The sequence below is a fragment of the Drosophila ficusphila genome, unplaced genomic scaffold (genome assembly GCF_018152265.1).
Source record: "Drosophila ficusphila isolate 14025-0441.05 unplaced genomic scaffold, ASM1815226v1 contig_286, whole genome shotgun sequence".
NCBI classification, from domain to species: domain Eukaryota; kingdom Metazoa; phylum Arthropoda; class Insecta; order Diptera; family Drosophilidae; genus Drosophila; species Drosophila ficusphila.
This window is the reverse complement of record NW_025064189.1, coordinates 5,224,806-5,244,694: the sequence shown is the minus strand read 5'-3', so window position 1 is coordinate 5,244,694 and position 19,889 is coordinate 5,224,806. Positions and strand designations below refer to the sequence as shown.

Here is a 19,889-nt window from a genome sequence, read left to right as displayed (position 1 = left end):
ATTTCAATACTTAAATACATTCGAGTATAAAATGTAAGACTAGTTTAAAAGTTTAAACAATTGAAATAATTTCTGATTAACTTGTATAATCACTATAAAATATTTTTTAATACTAATTTCTTACCAATTCAAACATTACCAACTATAATGAATATTTTTAAATTATTAGCTTAGCGCGCCAAAATAATCATCTGATTGCGTTAGGCAACACTTGTTTTGAATATTTTCCATACAGTGATGCCATATTGCCTAGAAAATCGATTACAAACATCGCTTTTTGTACCACCTCTAGCAGGGCGTTTCTTCGTAGTTTTTATTTACGTTTGTGAATTCCTCTTAATTTGTTAAGAATCCCTAGCTTACAAGCCTAGAACTTGTAATAAAATGGATCCCCGGACGAATCTCATAGCAATCCTGCTGCTGGCAGCATTGATCCACGAAGGTAATTACGATTTTCAGCAATAGAAGCCACTTACCATGTGTAATCATTCAACTAATTTGTTGACAGGCTCTGCGATTTGGTGCTACCGATGCACTTCGGCCACTCCCGGCTGCGGGGAAAAGTTCAACTGGCGGGGAATAGGATTTTTGGGCGAGCACTGCCCGGAGCCAAACGACATATGCGTTAAAGTGACCGAAAGACGCGGCTGTAAGTGAGATTTGGTCGCCCCAATCACATGACCTAAATTCGAATCCCTTTTCAGCTAGGGAAACAATTACCCGCGATTGCCTTAGCGCCCTGAACTTCCGCAAAGACATTCCCGCCGACAAGTATGAAGGATGTCGTCCTGCTGCCACGGACTTAAAGCTGGCTAACTACGTCAACCATACGATCAAGGAGCACGATGTGCGGCGGGACTACTTTACGGACACAACGTTCTGCTTCTGCTTCCTGGACCACCGATGCAATAGCGCCAGTGGTCTGAAGATGTCCGCTTTGATGGGCCTGCTCACCGCATTCGCTGCGCTGCTTCTCCGCTAGAATATCTTCAAAAGTGAAAAGCCAAAGTGCCTTACTAACCAACTCGACAACGACGAATCTCGTCTAACATTCCGTCCGCACTTTTGTGTACAAGTTTTTTACATGACTACAACTTTTTAGAGTCTTGTGTTTAATCAACTAATTAAATACATTTTACCACATTTATAAACAGGAGTGAAATCGTTGCTTTAGAGGATTTCTACGTTTTTCGGCGCCCGGTAATCGTAGGCAGCCACCTCGGGATGGGCCACCAAGTGCTCCGAGTAAACTTCCGCAAGTCGTAAGCACTGATCCACAGACAGTTCAAAGGGACGCAGTGTGTCTTGCACTTCGGCGCGCTGGAAGAGCTTTTGCGTGACTTCCTCTCGATCTTCAGGAGGCAGCAGAGTACCATAGCCGCGGCGACAGTACTTCTGCCGCATGCTAAAAATGTGTCGTACCACGCGTTCAACGAGAGGAAAGGGGAGCTGCGTCTTGGGGCGCTTCAGTGGGATGAGCTTAACGACGCCCACGTCCACTTGCGGCTTTGGAACGAATGCCTTGCCCGGTATGGTGAACTTCATCACGGGCTCCGTCCAAACTTGCGACATTACGGAAAGTCGGCAGCGCTGTTCACCTCCCACTGGAGCACAAATCCTCTCTGCCACCTCCTTTTGGAAGGTTAGAGTCATACAGGTGTCGATGCGCCGAAAAGCTCCACGTCTTGCAGCCAAATCTTCGAACCAGTTGATCAGCAGCCGGGTGGAGATGGCGAACGGCAGGTTGCCAATCAAATGGATTCTCTGCGCCGTGTCCGGTATGTGCTGCTCGATGTTGAAGCGCAGGATATCATCGTAGTGGATGTCGAACTGAATGTTCAACGGACTGGCGCATTCTTTGAGCAACTGTAGGGTCTCTCCGAAACGCTGATCTTTCTCCACGAGCACCAGACGCTGCGGCTGGCGGCGCAAAATAGATCTGGTTATGCCACCGGGACCAGGGCCCACTTCCAGAACCAAGTCCCTGGGATCTATTCGGCCCGCCGACTTGACAATTTTGTCCGTGAGCCGTTCGTCCATGAGGAAATTCTGACTAAGCTGTTTTCTGGCCTGCAGTCTGTAGAGCTTTACTAGCTCTCGAATCGTGGGCATTGGAGGCAGACGCATTCCGCTTTGAAGCACACGAGCACTAGCTTGAGCCATCTGAAGAATAAGTTCTATAAGACTGGGCAGATAAGGCCGAATTAATGACTTACCCTGTTGTGCAACGACTTCGAAAGTGTAAAACGGTGTGTAAAATGATGAAAACGCTTACAAACTAGTGAAAACTAACAACTGATCGAGCTAAGAAGACACCTTCTTCGGCTCCTCGAAATCGTCCAGGAACTTCTCCTGCTGCACTGAGAAGATCGAGTAGCCGTAGATAGCCAAAACTGAGACACCCAAGGCGCCGGCGGTCAGGAGATTGTTGCGGCGAACGCGCTTCAACTTTTGCACGCGGTCCAAGTTCTGCTCCTCAATTAGCTTCATGAACTGCAGCTGCGCCTTGTCCAGCTTCGGAGCGCTTTCCCCGTACTTTATCTTAGGTCCCTGCCCCGACGCCGACATTATAATCGCTGCTAAATAAGGTTTTATTCGCGTTTCTCTCGCCAAACAGCAGGAATTATGAAATCTCTTACACAAATGGTGTTACCATTAAACTTTAAAGAGAATATGGCCACACTGATAATGTTTCTTGCGTCTTACAGTGTGTTTTGACTAATAAGCTTTTTGAACGCCTACTTATTAACCCCACATCAGTCTGAAATATTTAAATCCTTTGACTTCTTGCGCTTTGTTTAAAAAATATTGGCTTTGATTGTGCAGTAAATCAGAAATGTAATTAACTACATGGTATTTTCAATATTAAAATATTTTATATTATATTAAACAAAATTTCCGCTCTGGCAACTCTGGATAGCATTACAATCAAATGGCAGCGCCAAAGACCTATAGTATTTTTTGGCGCCCCCATCGGCGGTCACTCTAACGGGAGCTGCGCGTTTGCGTCCGTTACAACGAGTGCTTAGTTTAGTTTTCCTCTATTTTGGGGCCCTCTGAAATTAACAGTTCACTTTCGTTGGTGGCTCGAGTGCGACGTGCTTAGCGGAAAACGCTTTTCCAGGCAGAGTGCGCCATTTCTACTTGCCTGCAAGTCAGCCACAACTTATTATCGGTAATTGCACTGCAAAGTGCGTAATTAAAGCTTCGGAGGAAAACTGCGTTTTCCACATTTCCAGAACCTGCCCCATTTTCGCACGAGTACGTAAATTCGAGAGTTTTGTGATCCCTAGATTTTAGCGTTGCAACAAAAGCCTCGGCGGTGACTTTGAAATGCGGAAATGAAAGTACAAATTCGGTTGCGTGTTTGGGAAACTGCTCTGAAAATTTTACGGCCAATAACAACAAAGGCAAAACAAACGCGTAATTGCAGAAATCAGCTGTGTACCTACGGACGAACTAGAGCCCCAGAAAGAGGGGGGCGGGGAGCACGACGCTCCAAAGACCCCATCGCCCCGCTCCTCCACCGACCATAGAAACCCAACAGCTGGTCGTGGAGGCCTCTCTCTCGCTCTCTTGTTCGTTCTCCCGCTAGCTCATCACTTGTTTTTTCCTTATTTGGACTGACTTTTGTTTTTGTTTTGATTTTTACTCAACGCTTGTTGCGAGCCATTCGCCTCTAATCCAATTGGATTTTAGTTTAGGTTAAAAGTAAAAGCGTATTTTTGTTGTTAAGTTGCACAAATATACTTGTAAATCTTCATGTTCTATTATGAATATTTTTTACGAACTAATTTCCCGTTTTTTTTACCTCAAAATAAATTAATATGATCTCTAGCTAATTGAACGAATTTATTAGTTTATGAGCTGTAAACAAAGCATTGCACCTAATTATGAAATTCCCTCTTGCAGCAAAATCAAACGCGTTTCGTCAACCGTCCGCTTAAAACGTAAACAGTAAACAATACATAACTAAAACTTCACGCAAAAACCAAACGATCGTTGGGCAAATAAAAATAAAAACCGCGAACTCCGCCGAATTAAAATCTTTAAAAGATGGCGTTCATTTCGAAAGATTTTCGATCTCCGGGGGAAACTTGGATTAAAACCGAAGGCGGCTGGGAGCGCTCCAAGGTGCTCGAATGCGGAGGCAAACGGAAGCGGTAAGTTACCCCCTTTCCTTATCAGCGATACAATTTTATAATAGACAATGATTTTGATTTCGAAATTATTTAAATCTCCAAAAATTACACACAAAGTATTTACATTTGTAAAGTTTTTTGATATAATCTGACTCCCTTTTATAAACCATTGTAACGCATACACGCATTTAAAGACAAAGGAAATAATGTTAAATGCATTTCTTTGAAATGCTCTTACCTTTTTTTGTTGAAAGTAAAAAGTTGATACTTAAAATGAATGACTTGATATTTGTTTATCGCATATAATTTAGTCAATGTTTTAGTTATAAAAGCTTGACTGGCAGCTACGAAGTGTACAATAGTATTTGGCAGTAATTGCAGCTTTGTTTGTCGAACCTTATATGGAATCGTTGCTTTGGCAATCTTGTACTCATCCAATAAAAAACTACGTCGTCTTTTTGAGAGCCCGATAAGAAAAATTTTTCGTGATCGATTTTTTATTAAGCAATTGATGTGATTGTGGTTGTGATTTTTTAACGCACTATTATGATGTTTATGTGAATTTGAAAACTTATAAAAATGTTCTTTATTAAACTGTATTTGCTATGATAATTGCTTAGTCATATATTCTAGTCTCGTTCCCATAGGTAAAAAAAATGTTTTAAGCAATGTCTAGATTTCCGTATCGTGATTTATCACTGGGTTTCAGTTTTGAAATGTTTACGTTTTGGGAATAGCAAGGTTATATATAAAAGTCTACTTGCAAAATTCTTATCAGCAAAGATAACATTTTGCCTTGAACCATATGAATCGGCCTCGACACCATTTTGATGAATATCTATTATTCCTATTCTGTATTTATCTAAAGTCTGAGGGTAGGCGTATGTTATATATACACTTCCGATATTTACAAACATCAAAATCCGTTAAACTCAATACTAAATATTGGCAATCACATCGACGCTTTGTCTAGCAGTTTTACTGCCGAAACCTTTAAATCATTCAGCTTAATAGACTCGCTTTTGGGTCCAATGCCCAGTGGTGCCATTGAAGTTGGCCAAAGCAAACCAGCGAATAATTGTTGTGGCTCACACAATGGAACCCACTTCCCTTCGATGTCCGAATCGATGATTTCTCAAATTCAAGCCCGAGGCAGCAACACATCATCAAGTGTGTGACAATCAATGTTTGTGTTTTGTGCCGTTGAATATATACGTTAAAAAATCAGCAAATCAGTGCTGAATATCTTGATTTATTTAGTGTACCGTGGGGCACTAGTTCTGGCCAGAATTTAGCATTCGTTTGGGTGAGTCACTCGAAATGGCTGTGAAAGTAGCAGAAGTTCCACCGATATCCGTATCTCGAGTGGTTGTAGTTTGTCTGGCTTGGTTTTTATATCTCTGTCATCCGATCGATTGCTCATTTGATTGATTGCTATTGTTCGCACGATTGCAATTGGAAAATGCAAGTGGAACAAAAAGTTTACGAACATTAAGACCATTGAGGGTGAGAGTGAAAACATAGCTCGAAAAAACAATAGGTTTTTTCGCTCACAATGTTCATGTTCGTTTAAAAACTATATATATTTTCGACTTTAATCTTTAAAGATGCTTTGCTACAATGAAAGTAAAAATTGTGTAAAGCCTTGTTGATTTTCAAGGGCTTTCTGAATATTAAATAAGTATTTCAATCATCTCTATCCCCTTCTAATTTTTAATTACGATATTGCACTTCTTACGTTTATTTATTTTTAATTTGACATAATGATGGATTTCCGGTAAGCTAGTATAAAAAATTCCTACTTGATGACTGACATATATCGAATCGATTCAAAGGCGAAGTTGGGTGGAAAAAGGAAGTTAAGAGGTCGAAAGTGGGCGGCAGTGGGCGTTGCGGAACCTTGAGCTTTTTGTGCCGTTGCAAGCTCTCTCACAATCCCATACTTTGGCCTAAACTTGACCGAGTTTTACGCCTACAGTTGGTAAATTCGGGGGTTTTTGAAGTTTTTAAGACTAATTTCTCCTGTCTAGCCACCACATAAAGTAGTTACAATGGGGCTTTATATGCATTTGGTGGCTCACCTTTCTTACATTTCTATTTTTGGAACACATTATTGTCATACAGCCACGGTCGATCCAATAGGTCCATCAATTTATAAACCAGATTAACTTTGTATTATTCTTTTCTAAACACAAGGTCTAAAGAGGTTCTTATTTAATTTAGTTTGTTTGTCGTAGTAGTACTAGGATTTTTACCTTCACTGTATATTCCTAAACGACTAGATCACGAGGGGCGTTATTTCCGCATTTTCCCCATTTACGACTACTCGAAAGACCAAAAATAACCGCCCCCTCCATGAGTTTGGTTCGTTCTTTATGACTTGTCAAAAGTGCACTTCAAGTTCTCTCCTTTTCCCCTGACATCTTCCGCGTCTGCGTTATTTCCGTAGTTTTACGATGCTCTGTCTTATGTAACTCCGCGGCTTATCTCAAAATAACTCGCCAGTTTTAGGAGGTCAAAATCAATTTACGTTTTAATGTTCTCTAATCAGCATACCAAAGTTTTGGGTTCCAATTTTTAGATTAAAACGACAGCTCCAAGCTTTATTTCAAGTTGAAAACTTAATGGGGAAGTGGAGCACATGTTTTCGACTGTCTAACTTTCGTGACTTAATTTTTCCTGAAATCCATAAATTGTTTTACAATGTGCATAATTTTATTAACGATTATAAAGCGTATTTACCAGGTTTATTGCCAAACTTTCGTGTGCATTTCGTAACCGTGTTAAGCACTCGTATTTCGAGCATTACCCAACTTTCTTTCTGGTCAATTAAAAATTCAAATGGCCGTCGCCCGGCACTGAACCCATTAGATAATGCCTGAAAACAATAATTAGAAATGCCAGATTGTATGGAAAAGCGAATCCGTGGTGCACGAGCGGACGTGCCGACGACTACTTGGTGGATATGGAGTCCAAGTCAAAGAGTCGGAATTGGGATTGGAGTTGGAGTTGGAATCGGACCCACTTTCACTGCACTCTTCGCTGCACATCTGCGGACCAACGATCGCCCGCTCGCTCGCTTTTTGATCGATTTTCCTTCCCGTCTTTCGCCTCGCTTCTCTTTTCTTTTTTTTTTTTTTTTTTTTTTTTCCACTCGATCAAGATGCATGAGGTCGCGGAAAATGGCTTTTCATATGGGTGCACACACATACAATAAACTCGTGTGTTCAGAGTTGCTTAAAATTGATTAATGACTGCGAAAATCTGCACTCGAAAATTGCCTTTTAACAAAAAATCAAGCAGATCGCGGAGGCAAGAGAAAATAAATTGAAACCGGTAGAAATCCTTTTGACTGATATTTAATGTTTTTTTTTTAAGAAGTTCAAGTTAATTGGGAAAAGTTTTTATGTTCAAACATTAAAATTACTTTTTTGTTGATTTTCGTATGGCTTAAAATTGTTTCATTATTTTCTAAAAATATTCATGGCTTTGCTCACAATTCCAATTAAATCTTTTGCAACCGAAGTTTCTTCATTACGAATGAGAGTCTGCATCTCATTTGTGATCTCTTCCAATTTCTGATTCTAAAATTAGAAATATTCAAATCACTTTCTGGCTCCTTCGCTGGTCCTCAACTCCAAATCCAATTATTTATGTCGAAAAAGGTCACAGGCGTATAAATAGAAAAGCGATTTTCCGCTGCAACTCGTAGTTTTTCCCGCTGCGCCTGCCAGTCAAAAAGGGCCTCGCACTCCGAATCATTTGTTTAATTCGCTTGGAGAAAGGTAAACGAACGCTTGATGGTGACGTCGTTGAGTGATTTATATGATTCACGTGGTCGTCGGCTGCTCCATGCTCTGTTGGCTGGATGATGGGACGATGGCTGTGGGCAGGGTCGCACTTTTCCAACGAAATCGGAGATCCAGAGCAGGAGGAGGCATCCAGGGAGCAAGAGCCGCTGTGATTTCATTGTTCGCCAGCTATTTTTACACAGATCCGCAGATAATTGCACATTTAACTAAAACACAGCCACTACAGCGACAACATCACGAATTTCGGGCAAGAAAACGGAATGCAAAGAAATAATCAAAACACAATAATTGGCGTTGAAAATTACAATAATAAAGTGTTGACTGGGATGGGCAAAATTCTTTGTTTCTTTTATCTGATTCCGGTAATGCGATTCGATTCAGTCGCTTTGAAATTGTATTTTTAAATTGTAGTTAACCACGCCCACGAGCAACAAATTAACTTAATTGCATTTAAACTGGTAAAAAGGAAAGAAAGTGTATATCAAAACAAAGACAAAATACATAGTTTAAGTAATAGATTATCCAAAAATACCATTTTAATAAATAACACTGTGCGACAAAATTTAACGAAATGTTTGTTTGAGTTACTTTTTTGTTTGTTTTCGGTTAAGGGGCATAAGTTATGCACAAAAATATTTATGCCACCTTCTAAGTGATAGGATTTCTTTTTTTATGATAAATACTATGAAATTATTATTATGAAAATATTTAACACAAAATATTATTTTTTTTTTTACTTCCAATAAACTATTATTTTTTTTAAAAGTGAAATTTTTTTCTGATTTTTTTTTGCTTTTTCAGAGGTATCCTCGCGTAACAAGTTCCATACGTAGTCGCCCAGAGTATAGAGCTGGGAGAAAAAAATTTTAAAGCATTGTTATAAAAGCCTAACGGTATATTTGCTTAATATATTTTAATTAATAGATATTGAACTTGCATAAAACGCTTATAACGGTGAAAAAATATTTTCCCAATATGGTATTATAAGGCTGTGAAATATGCAAAAACACGCGTTTTTGGGACCTTTGAGTGTGCGTAGAAGCTGATTGGCTATTGATATTAACAAATCCACAAACTTGTATTCTTATTTTGACTAGTAGAAGTGAAAAATAAGAAAAAATCAACTCAAACATTTTTTTGTCGCACAGTGTAATATGAACATATTCCTTTAATATTCATTTTCAACATTTACCTTCTTTTCTCTAAGAAATAGTATTTTAAAGTTGCTTTTAAATATCATCGTTTCTGTTCTTGAGCATACGCTAGTGTCACTCAAATGAAATGCGAAAATACAATGCCAAAACTAGAAAAGAAAACCATAACAAAAACAAATCATGGCAGCAACATATGGCCGTACAATGCACATTACGTATACGAAGTGGTGGCCAATAAAAGCGGTGACCTAGTTTGTGGACCAGGCCAACGTCTGTTCTCGGCTCTCGACTCGCTCAGCTGGGGGCGAGGAGCTTTTGTGCGTTTTCTTTTTCAGTTGTTCCTCGTCCCACTTTCGTCCTGTCTTTGATTGTTGCTCTCCTTGGAGCTTCTTTCTCCTCTCGGTTCCTCTTGTTGGGAGCATGAGTGGATTACCACTGATTACGGTCCTAATTCCGGGTCAGAATTAAATTTACTTTACTTTCGAAAGGCAGGGTATACATATGTACATACCTGAGAAGAGACCCTGCTAGCCGAATCGATGCGCCTTGACCATTTGCGGTTTGTAATTTCGGCGAGGACACGTCCTGTCCTTGGGTGCCGGAAAATTGTTTTTGATTTCCCCCAAACTGGGTCAAACTGCGCTCGCCTCTCGTGGGACTGCACTTTGTCTAATTGAAGTTTTCCCCCCCATAATTGCCTCGTAATTACATTTTCTTAGATCGGGCTTTTTCACAACTTTCAAACGCTGCAAATGTCGATTTTCAAGGTCGTTAATGGGTTTCACTCTTTGCCTAATGCCTTTTTGAATTGAGTCTGTCTCGGAGACTGGCAAATGAAAGGGTATAATCCAGAGCAAATACTTACCATTGTTATTGTTTTAGACAAATACAATGGTTAAATTACGGAACCCAACAAATAACCAGTAACAAATTATAAATCTGATAGTGCCGGTTTTATAAATCTTTACACAAGATACCCATCTTCTAAACGCTTTCATTTCCTCTTTGCTCTCAAATGACACTCAGCTTAGTTGAAAATTGAATTGTAAATGTGTACAATCTCACAAATTACGCGACCCAACGCTTGTAATTGCATTAAACATGGCTAAAAACTTGACACTCCGCTGGGTTTCCTCTCTGAATTGCTTAATTTAATAACCGAACAGGTCCGCAGATCAGGTGGTGGGAAATTGCCCAGCTTCCGCCTCTTGAAAAATGGCTCAAAAACGTTTAACACTTGTGAGCCGCCAAATCCAAATGGTAGTTGCAATCGCAGTCTTAGAGTTGGCATAACACACAACTGGACAAACTGGTTAATCCCCCAAGTTGTTAGGAGTGCCAGAGAGTTGGGCCGAATCACTTCCGAAATGTTGCATTGACAATGGTTTATTTGGCCTTACACTGCCGGTAAAATAAGGCATTGCATTTGAACAAAATAACAACATAGAATGAGTAATATAGTTAACTTTTAATTAATAAACATTTTTAAATTAATTACTGCTGAAATCGTGTTTCAAAATCAAAACTTAGTTATACTTCCTTCTACTTGCAGGCATCATTCGGAGGGAAGTAGCAGTTACCAGGATGCGGGCAGCGACAGTTCGGAGGAGGACGCGGTGATGCCACCGCACTACCACATCACTATTCGGTGTACCCGAGAAATAGCAGGATTCAATGGCTTTAGCGAGGCCGTTAAGCGTCTAAACTTTCAAAGATCGGTGCGGGATCGGAAAAGGTTCCACTACATCTGCGCCTTCCTGCTGCTCGTGTCCAATAAGGGACTGGCTAGTCTGCCGGGCAGTGCTCAACGCCAGCTACTCCAAATGGTCGAGGAGGTTGCCTCCCATGGTAAGTGATGCACTATAACATACTGAACTGTGCTTAATAGTTATTTGAATTATTTTAGTAAATGACAGCCAGCAGCATCCGAATGTGCTGCGTGGCCTGGCCTTGAAGCTGGAGAACATCGTCAGCCAGGAGAACCAGAAGTGCTGGGGAAAGCCACTGGGCAGCACCTACCTGTGGAAGGAGCACATGGCCACCATTAAGCGCATCCAGCGCGTCGCCAGCCAAATTGAAATTCGAGAGGTGAGTGGAGCTACATAAATGTCAACAAAAAACTATAATACGCATATTTTAGCCCGATCCGGAGGCCAAACCGAAACTGCACGAGCTGCCGGAGGAGTGCGTGCGGGAGATCATCCTGTGCATCGCCGACCATCGGGACCTGGAGTCGGCCGCCGAGGCCTGGGAGACCATGGCCAAGCTGGTCTCCGAGCAGAGGATTTGGCGCGAGCTGACCCGCTTCCACTTCAACCAGCGCCAGATCCACACGATCCTCGACCTGGACAAGTTCAAGCAGATGGGCGAGATCAAGGACTGGAAGCAGATCTATCACCAGCTGCGACGCACGTACGGCGTCAACGACGACTACCAGTTCGCGGAGGTGTTGGCCCTGTGCCGCTCGTGCTGCTGCCTCTTTTGGCCGTCGGACGGGCATCCGTGCATCGTGGACCAGAGTCCCGACTACAAGCAGCGCCTGGAGGAGGCGGGCGGACAGCTGGCTTTGGCCCAGCCGGTGCCTCCGGCCCAGTTTCTCAAGTACTTCTCGTTGTAAGCGGACCGGACCAAGGGAGAGAGATAGAGATAGATCGATAGTATTTTTACGGAGGCGTGCAGGATTGGTTGTTTGGCTGCGAATGAAAGTCTTTATGTGTGTGTTAAAGTTTTACCCTTGGAGAGAGGCGGAATGGATGGATGGATGGCTGGATAGTCGAGGAGTGGATCAGAAAAAGCAAAGTGATAAAGAAATCCCTAATCTATAACTACATATATGTATGTGCGTAGGCCGCCAGACTCGTTTCGATTGGTTTGCAGTTTGTCCAGATTAAGGTTCAGATTCTAGTTCAGCGTGGCTTTAGTTCAGTTATTTGGCAACTTATTGTATTGTGACATCTTCCGGTGAATTACTAGCTGTGGAGGACCGAAGATTACTATTAGTTGTGTAGTTTATCGACTCGCGTGTCAGTTGCCAGGGTCCAATTTTGGATCGCCAAATTTTTGAGATCGGAGCAGTTATAGACTTATTTAGGACACGCAAAACGAACTGCCACAAAACGAGAATAAGCGATTATATTTTGTCAAGCTGATTATTGCGAGACCGTGCATGGAGAAAACTATTTTTAACGTACCAGTATATATAATTGCCGATTTGTTCATTTTAAGACAAACGAGAGAAATACACTTTTATGCATGACTTTTGAGCGATCTATTGTAGGTGTTAAGTGTAGTTTCTTTTACGTAAACCAGCTGCTTTTGGTGCTAAATCTTATTATAAGTTCCAATCAAGTGAAATGAAATAAAAAACCAGCTCTAGTTACCCCGTCCCCAGTGCGATCCAATTCGATTTAAAGTTCCGAGTAGAAGACGCCGAGTGGAGGAAATCATGTGATGTTGCAGGAAGCAAAGCTAGAAACGAATACACCTACCTAACGATAACAAATCTTCGAGCGATTTGCCGCTAGGCAATGCTATATACAAATATTAGAGACCGTCGCCAGTTTAAGAGTAATTTTATGGAATACCTGCCCTGGAAACAGATACTAATTCCTTTCCCCCAAACAAATCGGAAGCCAAGTGTTTCCCAAACCAAAACCAAACCAAACACTCTTTAATGGATCGGTGCTTGTCGAAACAAAACAGAAATATTGATAATGTTTGTGTGTATAGATACCCGTTAGTAGAAACCCCGATCCCAGCCTCATGATTTACCTGTAAAATACCAGTTCGATAACATTAATTTTACTATAACTATTACTATTGTAAGTACGAAAGTTTTAGCATTCTCAATCATTTGTTTGCAAACATTTCTACGCGAAATAAATCTCTCATTTTATGTTTAAAATAAACTTGCAAATATCTGTGGATCATTTTTGATTGTTTTGATTGGGAAAATAAATATGTATAGGTATAAATTAGTTTTATTATTCCCATCCGGAAACCCATTGATTGCGACATGATAATATTGACCAAACAATCAGTTGCCATGGCTGAAATCGAACATCTATAGGCCAGAAAATTGTCTGTAGACTTATTTGCTGAAACTGAGGAGTGGTTACATTTAGTTCCTGGCAAAAATGGAATATATTTTTAAAAAGGAGCGACGAACCTTTGGTGCCCGCGTCACCTTTGAGGACAAGGATGATGTGGTGTTCAGCGAGAACTCCAATCCGGAGTTGGTTAAGAACTACATCCTGCAGAATCCCGTGGATCGGGTGACGCAATACGCTGGACAAACTTCGCTGAGTGTGGCAAATACAGAAAGGGCAACCTACAAAAGTACGGGAATAACACACAATGAGGGAGGATGGCCAAAGGATATTAATATGCACGATCCGGAGCAGACGGTGCGATACAAGCGAAAAATCGAGAAGGATGAGAACTATATCACCCAGGTGATGAACCTCACCAAGCCGATGGAGCACTACATCCATCAGAACAATGCGGTTAACATCTATGAGAACTACTTCGAGAATCTCGACCCGGCTCCACTTCCCGAACCCTGTAAGTCGCGAACGGTGAACGTTTACCGGGATCCGAATCCCGTCAAGGTGCCGGTGAAGCATCTTTCCTGGTCCCCGGATGGCGGCATCAAGATGGCCGTCAGCCACTGCGACATGCGGTTTCAGGGCGACAAGTCCAACCAGAAGTGCAACTCGTACATCTGGGAGGTGGAGAACCCCAACGAACCGTTCCTCACCCTGGAGCCAAAGGTTCCCTGCGTGTGCTTGGAGTACAATCAGAAGGATCCAACCAGCTTGGTGAGTGGCATGTACAATGGTCAGGTGGCGGCCTGGGATACACGGCATGGAAAGCACCCGGTGATGATCAGCGAAAGGGAGGTCTGCCACCGGGATCCAGTGAACTCGGTGCTGTGGAACAATTCGAAGAGTGGCACCGAGTTCTTCTCCGGCGGATCCGACGGTCAGGTTCTGTGGTGGGATACCCGGAAACTCAGTGAGCCCCTGGATCGCCTGCTAATGGATCCAGTCAAGAGTGACGATCAGGATCTATCCCGATCCTATGGCATTTCGGTGCTGGAATACGAGACCACCATTCCCACTCGGTTCATGGCTGGCACCGAAATGGGCATGCTCTTCTCCTGCAATCGAAAGGGCAAGACGCCCACGGAGAAAATTCAAATAAGGGTAGGCTGATGGTTGTTGGGTAAGGGGTTTTGTTCATTTTATATTATTTTCTCCTCTATAGATGATGTGCCACTTGGGTCCGGTGTACGCCATCACCCGGAATCCGGCCTTTGTGAAGAACTTTCTCACCGTGGGCGACTGGTGTGCGCGCATCTGGTCGGAGGATTGCCGAGAGAGCTCCATTATCTGGACCAAGAGCAGCAGCTCCATGCTGACAGACGGTGCCTGGAGCTACACCAAGTAAGTTTACATACATATATCTTTTTGAGATTAATGGGGTTATTACTAATAAATCTTTTAGAGTCTCCCAGTTCTTCATTACCCGCATGGATGGTGTCCTGGACACCTGGGATCTGCTTCAGCAGCAAAATGAGCCGGTTCTCACGGTGAAGGTTTGTGATGAGCCACTTTTTTGTGTCCGGACCAATGAGAACGGCAAGTTTGTGAGTTGTGGCAGCCAGTTGGGAGCCACCTTCCTTATCGAAGTATCCGACAACATGGTGATGTCGGCCAAGAACGATAAGCCATTGCTAACTGCGGTAAGTTCTTAGTAATTAAATACAAAAACCCTTTGATAAAAAAATCTTTCTTCAGATGTTTGAGCGTGAGAACCGCCGTGAGAAGATCTTGGAGGCCAAGTCACGGGAGAGCAAGCTGAAGGTGAAGGCCAATCACGGACAGGATCAGGCGGACAACATGATGATCAACGGAAAGATCAATATGGCTCCATTTGAGGGAGCCTGTGAACAGGCAGCCTCGGAATATTTTGCTGCCGTGGAACAGGAACGCCAAAGGCGGCTTCCCGGCGGAAAGCGTAGGTGAACGAAGGCGGTTTTATATCTCTAACGCTTTTCCGCCAATTCCCACTTATTTTTGTAATATTTCATTTATTTACAGAGGATGCGGAGGAGGCTGATGTGTCCGAGGCAGAGAGCTCAAAGCTGTAAATCTTCAATGGAGCTGTAATGTTATAAAGAAGTCCTTAAAAATATTAAAGTTAGACGACACATTTAAGAGTCCTTCAACTAATTGTTTGATTATCCTTCTAAAATCAAAGTTAAAACGTTCTTGTACAGTTGATATAATTTACTCCCGGTAATTAACTTAAGGGTTTCATAAAATTTAAAACTTATTAAAATCCCGCCAACAAGGGCATCCATCGTTTTTCAACACTATACAATTTTAGTGTTCAATACAACTGGTTCCTCAACTGGAACTTGCTTAAAACGTGTTTCACAAGTTCACGAGCCATTCAGTCCAATCAGCTGTTGTCATTCTACATTTACACGCGGGATTGCGAGGAAATAAGTTTAACTTTAACAACAGACGCTTATAAATCAGAAATTGTAAGTAACATTAAAAGACAACTAAGTGAAAACCCGTATAATAAGAAAATAATAGTTAGTGGCATTTAGAAAGGCAATCGAAGCAACAATTTTGCATCAGCTGTGCGACTAAGCGTGCCAAAATTACACTTTCCTACAAACTAAAGCGCTAAGGGCAAACTATTAATTGTGCAAGTGATATAATAGCTAGCGCGAAAGAAAAACAATCACCTGGCAACAAAGAGCAGTGAAATCAACTAGAACCAGTATCATATTTTGGATATTTTGGGTCAGGCAATTGCCGAAATCAGGTAGCAGAAGCAACCCGTTTCGTGTTGCATGGTGTGCGGCCTACGTGACTCAGAAACAGTTATCAATGGCGCAACACAAACGGAAAGTTCAGTGACCAATTTCTGCGTGCAGCAGCCAAAGGCAAAACGCAACCCCTGAAATTCAGACCGCGTCTAACGTTCAACTGATAAAGGTATCGAACGATCCGAGCCGAGCACTTTGTGTATTATACGATTAAATAAAATTAGTTTTGTTAACTAAACAAATACTACGGGTAAGACAAAGTCTCTAGAGTGAACTCAATTTGTGTTGAATGTAAACATATAAATACATAACTAGTTTTGGTTGGAGATTATTGTTTTTCTATGCAAATATTTTAAATTATCAGTGCTGTGTTTCGAAAACCAATTCGTAATATTAAAACTCCACTCAAAGTGTCCATGATTAAAAAAAAATAAAGGTTTACTCATCAGTGTTTGGTTTAATTAGTAGTTTACTATACAAAACACAAGTTTGTTCTGCTTTGTAATTGCCAATTGTTAATTCAGACCTTGGCGCGGCTTTGATTTGAAAGTTCTCATTTAAAAGTGTTTCCCCAAGGTGGGGCCGCCTTGTCAATTAAATGATTCACCACCTGGCAAAAGCTAAATATAAGATTTCGGGTTTTTCTTTTCCGGTTTACTGCAACCAAAGGGGCCGGTCCTCCCTTTCCATTCCATTCAGCAGTCACGTACGCCAGCTTCAGCAACCAAATCCATGCAGTGCGTTGTCTCTTTGTTTGTTTGTTGAAATTATCACCACAAAAAAAGCATGAAAACTGAATACATAATGTCTAATAATCAAAACAATCTTGACCTTAACATGTCTGGTTTAAGGAATTGATAGCTTAACGTTAATGCGTATTAAATTAATTCCTAAAATTTTACGTTAAAAAATATCAATATATATTACAAAAAAACTTTTTATAAATTTCTAATAACTATTTAATAATGAAAAACGAATAAGCGATCACAAACTTAATATCTAACTTAAATCCAAGCAATTATGTTCTGTTCGGTTAGCAAAAGTAGGCCTGGTTTTTCATTGAACGTACACTCATTTCCTGATTTAACTGTATTCTTTTTAGCACCATGTTGGACGTGATCCAACCGAACAGCAACCTGCCGAGCAGCGAGAGCACCGAAGTAGTGGTGGTCAGGGCCAGGCCCAAAAAGGTGTTTAAGCCAAAGGCGCGTATTAATCGGATTCCCCAGGAGCTCCTCGATGATCCACAGCTGCAGCAGGCCATTGACCGCCTGCCCTCGAATTACAACTTCGAGATGCACAAGACCATCTGGCGGATACGGGAGATGAAGGCCAAGCGAGTGGCTTTGCAGCTGCCGGAGGGTCTGCTGATGTACGCCATGGTCATCAGCGACATAGTGGAGCGTTTCACCAGTGCGGATACCGTCATAATGGGTGATGTAACCTACGGAGCTTGCTGTGTGGACGATTACACAGCCAAGGCTCTGGGAGCGGATCTGCTGGTCCACTACGGCCACAGCTGCCTCATTCCCGTCGATCAGACCTGCGGCATCAAGGTGCTATACATATTTGTGGACATCAAAATCGACCCGCTGCACTTTCTGGACTCTGTAAAGCTGAACTTCCGCCCGGAGGTGGGCCAGATTGCTTTGGTCAGCACAATACAGTTTGTGACCACGCTGCAGGCTGCTTCCACAGAGCTGAAGGCAGCCGGCTATGATGTGATAGTGCCTCAGGCCAAGCCCCTAAGTCCCGGAGAGATTCTCGGCTGCACGTCGCCGCAGCTGCCAGAGACTGCAAAGATGATTATTTACCTGGGCGATGGGCGTTTCCACCTGGAATCCGCCATGATTGCCAACCCTTTGCTGAAGGTAGGTAGCTTCAAAATGCGTTTTCCACTGTCAATAACTATTTTTGTTTACCTTCTTAGGCCTACAAGTACGATCCGTATGAGAAGAAGTTTACCATAGAGCAGTACGACCACACGGCTATGCAGAATATTCGCTTGGATGCCGTACAGCGCTCGAAGAAGGCTCGTCGCATCGGCATCATTCTGGGAACACTCGGCAGACAGGGCAGTTCCAGGGTGCATCGATTCTTGGAGAAAAGACTGCATGCCAAAGGCATCGAGACTACCACATTGCTGCTATCGGAGATCTTCCCGCAGAAATTGGCACTTTTTGAGGACATCGACGCCTTCGTACAGATTGCATGCCCGCGACTTTCGATCGACTGGGGATCTGCCTTCACAAAACCGCTGTTAAATCCTTATGAGCTATCCGTGGTTTTGGGCGATGTTGAGTGGACGCCACACAACACGTCGCCACGCAACAACGCGTATCCGATGGACTTCTACGCCAGTGGCAGCCTGGGACCCTGGACTCCCAACTTTAAGCCACCAGCGTTGGGAGAGTGCGAAAACAAACCCTCGGCCGACTGCTGTGGGCGCTGTACGCGTGCGGAACTGGAGAAAGACGACTCCGGCAAGGCGGCGGCGTTGGACGACCTCCTTGACTTTAAGAAAGGATAAGGGTTCTATCTGTGACAATTCCAACTGCCCACAGAGCCTGTATCTCAAGCGACTAGCGACGGTCGTCTGCCCAAATATATATAATTTAGTTAGTACAAATTTGCTTTTTAAGTTTTTACTTTTAGTTCATCTCTTGTGTTCATCACAGATAGGCTTGTATTTTCCATGTTCGCTATGTCGTTCTTTATTTAAGTTATAGCTATATTTTTGACAGAGATGCAATTGTTATAGTAACAGCAACAATGTACACCACTTTTAACATTAAAATAATGTTTAAAACAGACTGCACAGCTATTCATATATGTTTTCAAACTTTTGTTTGAATAATTGGTACTGTGATGAAAATATGAAATGTGCTATGCCAAAACTCCTGGTTTTCTTTCCCACAGAAGTAAATATCTTGCAGCTGGTACAAAGCAAAGTTTTGCGATATATTGGCCAAATATGAGGATGATATTAACTTTGAGGACATACTTAATTCTAGTGAAAATAGCTTTTCCTCTTGGTCATATACATACATAGCTTCCCCAGGGAAGCTATTCAAAAATGAATAGACAATTGGTTACTTCGATGTTGTTAAACATTTATTCGAATTTCTCGACAATCAACAGGGAAGCTTGCTTCCTCTCTTGTTTTAAATAATTTACTATGACTAGTGTGTATATACAATTGGACTATTGAATTGAACTAAAATTGTAATAAGGTTTTTATATACAAAAGCGCTACTTAAACTAAATTAGCTAGCTTGGTATATACAATTTTGATGATGTATATATACATTTGAACTAGAATGTACAATTGATCTATTTAATTAACTAAAATTGTCTAAATTCGGATTATTTGATAACACCGCTGATTGATTGTGTCCATGGGCGAGTTTTTGGTCCTTGACATCTGATCCTGAAGTTCCACTAAAGTACATCGATGGATCGCGGAGCTGTCGTCGGTCCAAAAAGGATGTTGTCGGATTGTTGGACATTTCTTGCAGTGCAGACCGATCATCACATTTTTTCCAGAACTTTAAAGACTGGAGTTATTGTTCTAAATAATTTGCTATGATTTGTCTGTATATACAATTGGACTATTGAATTGACTAAAATTGGTATAAGGATTTTATATACAAATGCACTACTTAAACTAAATTGGCTAGCTTGGTATATACAATTTTGATGATGTATATATACAATTGAACTAGAAGATTAACTAAAATGTACAATTGATCTATCAAATTAACTAGAATTTACAATTGTCTAAACTTGTATACGTTGCTAACACCGCAAGCGCTGGTTGATTGTGTCCTCAGGTGAATTGCTGGTCCTTGACTTCCTGAACTTCTTGGAGCTGTCGTCGGTCCGACAGGATGTAGTCGGTTTGAGGACATCGCTTGCAGTGCAGATCGATTGC

At 41.8% G+C, this 19,889-nt stretch overlaps 6 protein-coding genes across 10 annotated transcripts; 4 read left to right on the top strand and 2 right to left on the bottom strand.

Annotated features, from left to right (window-relative positions):
- Positions 1 to 271: 271 nt before the first annotated feature.
- LOC108100666 lies at positions 272 to 1,156 on the top strand. Its single transcript, XM_017204679.1, has 3 exons — positions 272 to 442; positions 509 to 649; positions 705 to 1,156. The coding sequence occupies exons 1-3, from the start codon at positions 385 to 387 to the stop codon at positions 980 to 982; spliced, it is 477 nt and encodes a 158-aa protein (XP_017060168.1). The 5' UTR covers positions 272 to 384; the 3' UTR covers positions 983 to 1,156.
- On the bottom strand, positions 1,093 to 2,163 carry LOC108100665 (dimethyladenosine transferase 1, mitochondrial). The gene has a single exon (XM_017204678.1). The coding sequence runs from the start codon at positions 2,161 to 2,163 to the stop codon at positions 1,171 to 1,173; it is 993 nt and encodes a 330-aa protein (XP_017060167.1). The 3' UTR covers positions 1,093 to 1,170.
- A 141-nt stretch (positions 2,164 to 2,304) lies between these two features.
- Positions 2,305 to 2,674, bottom strand: LOC108100667 (cytochrome c oxidase assembly factor 3, mitochondrial). The gene has a single exon (XM_017204680.2). The coding sequence runs from the start codon at positions 2,566 to 2,568 to the stop codon at positions 2,305 to 2,307; it is 264 nt and encodes an 87-aa protein (XP_017060169.1). The 5' UTR covers positions 2,569 to 2,674.
- A 309-nt stretch (positions 2,675 to 2,983) lies between these two features.
- On the top strand, positions 2,984 to 13,037 carry LOC108100621 (F-box only protein 32). 4 transcript variants are annotated; one of them, XM_017204618.2, is made up of 5 exons: positions 2,984 to 3,154; positions 3,913 to 4,163; positions 10,661 to 10,956; positions 11,015 to 11,196; positions 11,249 to 13,037. In XM_017204618.2, exons 2-5 carry the CDS (start codon positions 4,057 to 4,059, stop codon positions 11,723 to 11,725), a joined length of 1,062 nt encoding a protein of 353 aa, XP_017060107.1. In that variant the 5' UTR covers positions 2,984 to 3,154; positions 3,913 to 4,056; the 3' UTR covers positions 11,726 to 13,037. The 4 variants fall into 4 exon arrangements, with proteins under 4 accessions (XP_017060107.1, XP_017060106.1, XP_017060105.1 ...); XM_017204617.2 differs by having other exon boundaries at positions 2,984 to 3,175; XM_017204616.2 differs by having other exon boundaries at positions 2,984 to 3,261.
- Positions 13,038 to 13,197: 160 nt separating this feature from the next.
- On the top strand, positions 13,198 to 15,309 carry LOC108100232 (dynein axonemal intermediate chain 2). The gene is made up of 5 exons (XM_017204009.2): positions 13,198 to 14,315; positions 14,377 to 14,555; positions 14,617 to 14,854; positions 14,910 to 15,133; positions 15,213 to 15,309. The coding sequence occupies exons 1-5, from the start codon at positions 13,245 to 13,247 to the stop codon at positions 15,229 to 15,231; spliced, it is 1,731 nt and encodes a 576-aa protein (XP_017059498.1). The 5' UTR covers positions 13,198 to 13,244; the 3' UTR covers positions 15,232 to 15,309.
- Positions 15,310 to 15,538: 229 nt separating this feature from the next.
- Positions 15,539 to 18,768, top strand: LOC108100647 (2-(3-amino-3-carboxypropyl)histidine synthase subunit 1). 2 transcript variants are annotated; one of them, XM_017204652.1, is made up of 3 exons: positions 15,539 to 15,661; positions 17,058 to 17,826; positions 17,886 to 18,768. In XM_017204652.1, the coding sequence occupies exons 2-3, from the start codon at positions 17,062 to 17,064 to the stop codon at positions 18,483 to 18,485; spliced, it is 1,365 nt and encodes a 454-aa protein (XP_017060141.1). In that variant the 5' UTR covers positions 15,539 to 15,661; positions 17,058 to 17,061; the 3' UTR covers positions 18,486 to 18,768. The 2 variants fall into 2 exon arrangements, with proteins under 2 accessions (XP_017060141.1, XP_017060142.1); XM_017204653.2 differs by lacking the exon at positions 15,539 to 15,661 and adding an exon at positions 16,048 to 16,205.
- The last annotated feature ends 1,121 nt before the right edge of the window (positions 18,769 to 19,889 follow it).

Excerpts from the sequence above, each read along its gene's own strand:
- LOC108100232 (XM_017204009.2), top strand. The coding sequence starts at position 13,245 with ATGGAATATATTTTTAAAAAGGAGCGACGAACCTTTGGTGCCCGCGTC. Across the intron at positions 14,316-14,376 it reads CGGAGAAAATTCAAATAAGG|ATGATGTGCCACTTGGGTCC; the intron begins GTAGGCTGATGG and ends TCTCCTCTATAG. Across the intron at positions 14,855-14,909 it reads ATAAGCCATTGCTAACTGCG|ATGTTTGAGCGTGAGAACCG; the intron begins GTAAGTTCTTAG and ends ATCTTTCTTCAG.
- LOC108100621 (XM_017204618.2), top strand. The coding sequence starts at position 4,057 with ATGGCGTTCATTTCGAAAGATTTTCGATCTCCGGGGGAAACTTGGATT. Across the intron at positions 4,164-10,660 it reads TGCGGAGGCAAACGGAAGCG|GCATCATTCGGAGGGAAGTA; the intron begins GTAAGTTACCCC and ends TTCTACTTGCAG. Across the intron at positions 10,957-11,014 it reads CGAGGAGGTTGCCTCCCATG|TAAATGACAGCCAGCAGCAT; the intron begins GTAAGTGATGCA and ends GAATTATTTTAG.
- LOC108100647 (XM_017204652.1), top strand. The coding sequence starts at position 17,062 with ATGTTGGACGTGATCCAACCGAACAGCAACCTGCCGAGCAGCGAGAGC. Across the intron at positions 17,827-17,885 it reads TTGCCAACCCTTTGCTGAAG|GCCTACAAGTACGATCCGTA; the intron begins GTAGGTAGCTTC and ends TTACCTTCTTAG.
- LOC108100666 (XM_017204679.1), top strand. The coding sequence starts at position 385 with ATGGATCCCCGGACGAATCTCATAGCAATCCTGCTGCTGGCAGCATTG. Across the intron at positions 443-508 it reads GGCAGCATTGATCCACGAAG|GCTCTGCGATTTGGTGCTAC; the intron begins GTAATTACGATT and ends ATTTGTTGACAG. Across the intron at positions 650-704 it reads AGTGACCGAAAGACGCGGCT|CTAGGGAAACAATTACCCGC; the intron begins GTAAGTGAGATT and ends ATCCCTTTTCAG.
- LOC108100665 (XM_017204678.1), bottom strand. The coding sequence starts at position 2,163 with ATGGCTCAAGCTAGTGCTCGTGTGCTTCAAAGCGGAATGCGTCTGCCT.
- LOC108100667 (XM_017204680.2), bottom strand. The coding sequence starts at position 2,568 with ATGTCGGCGTCGGGGCAGGGACCTAAGATAAAGTACGGGGAAAGCGCT.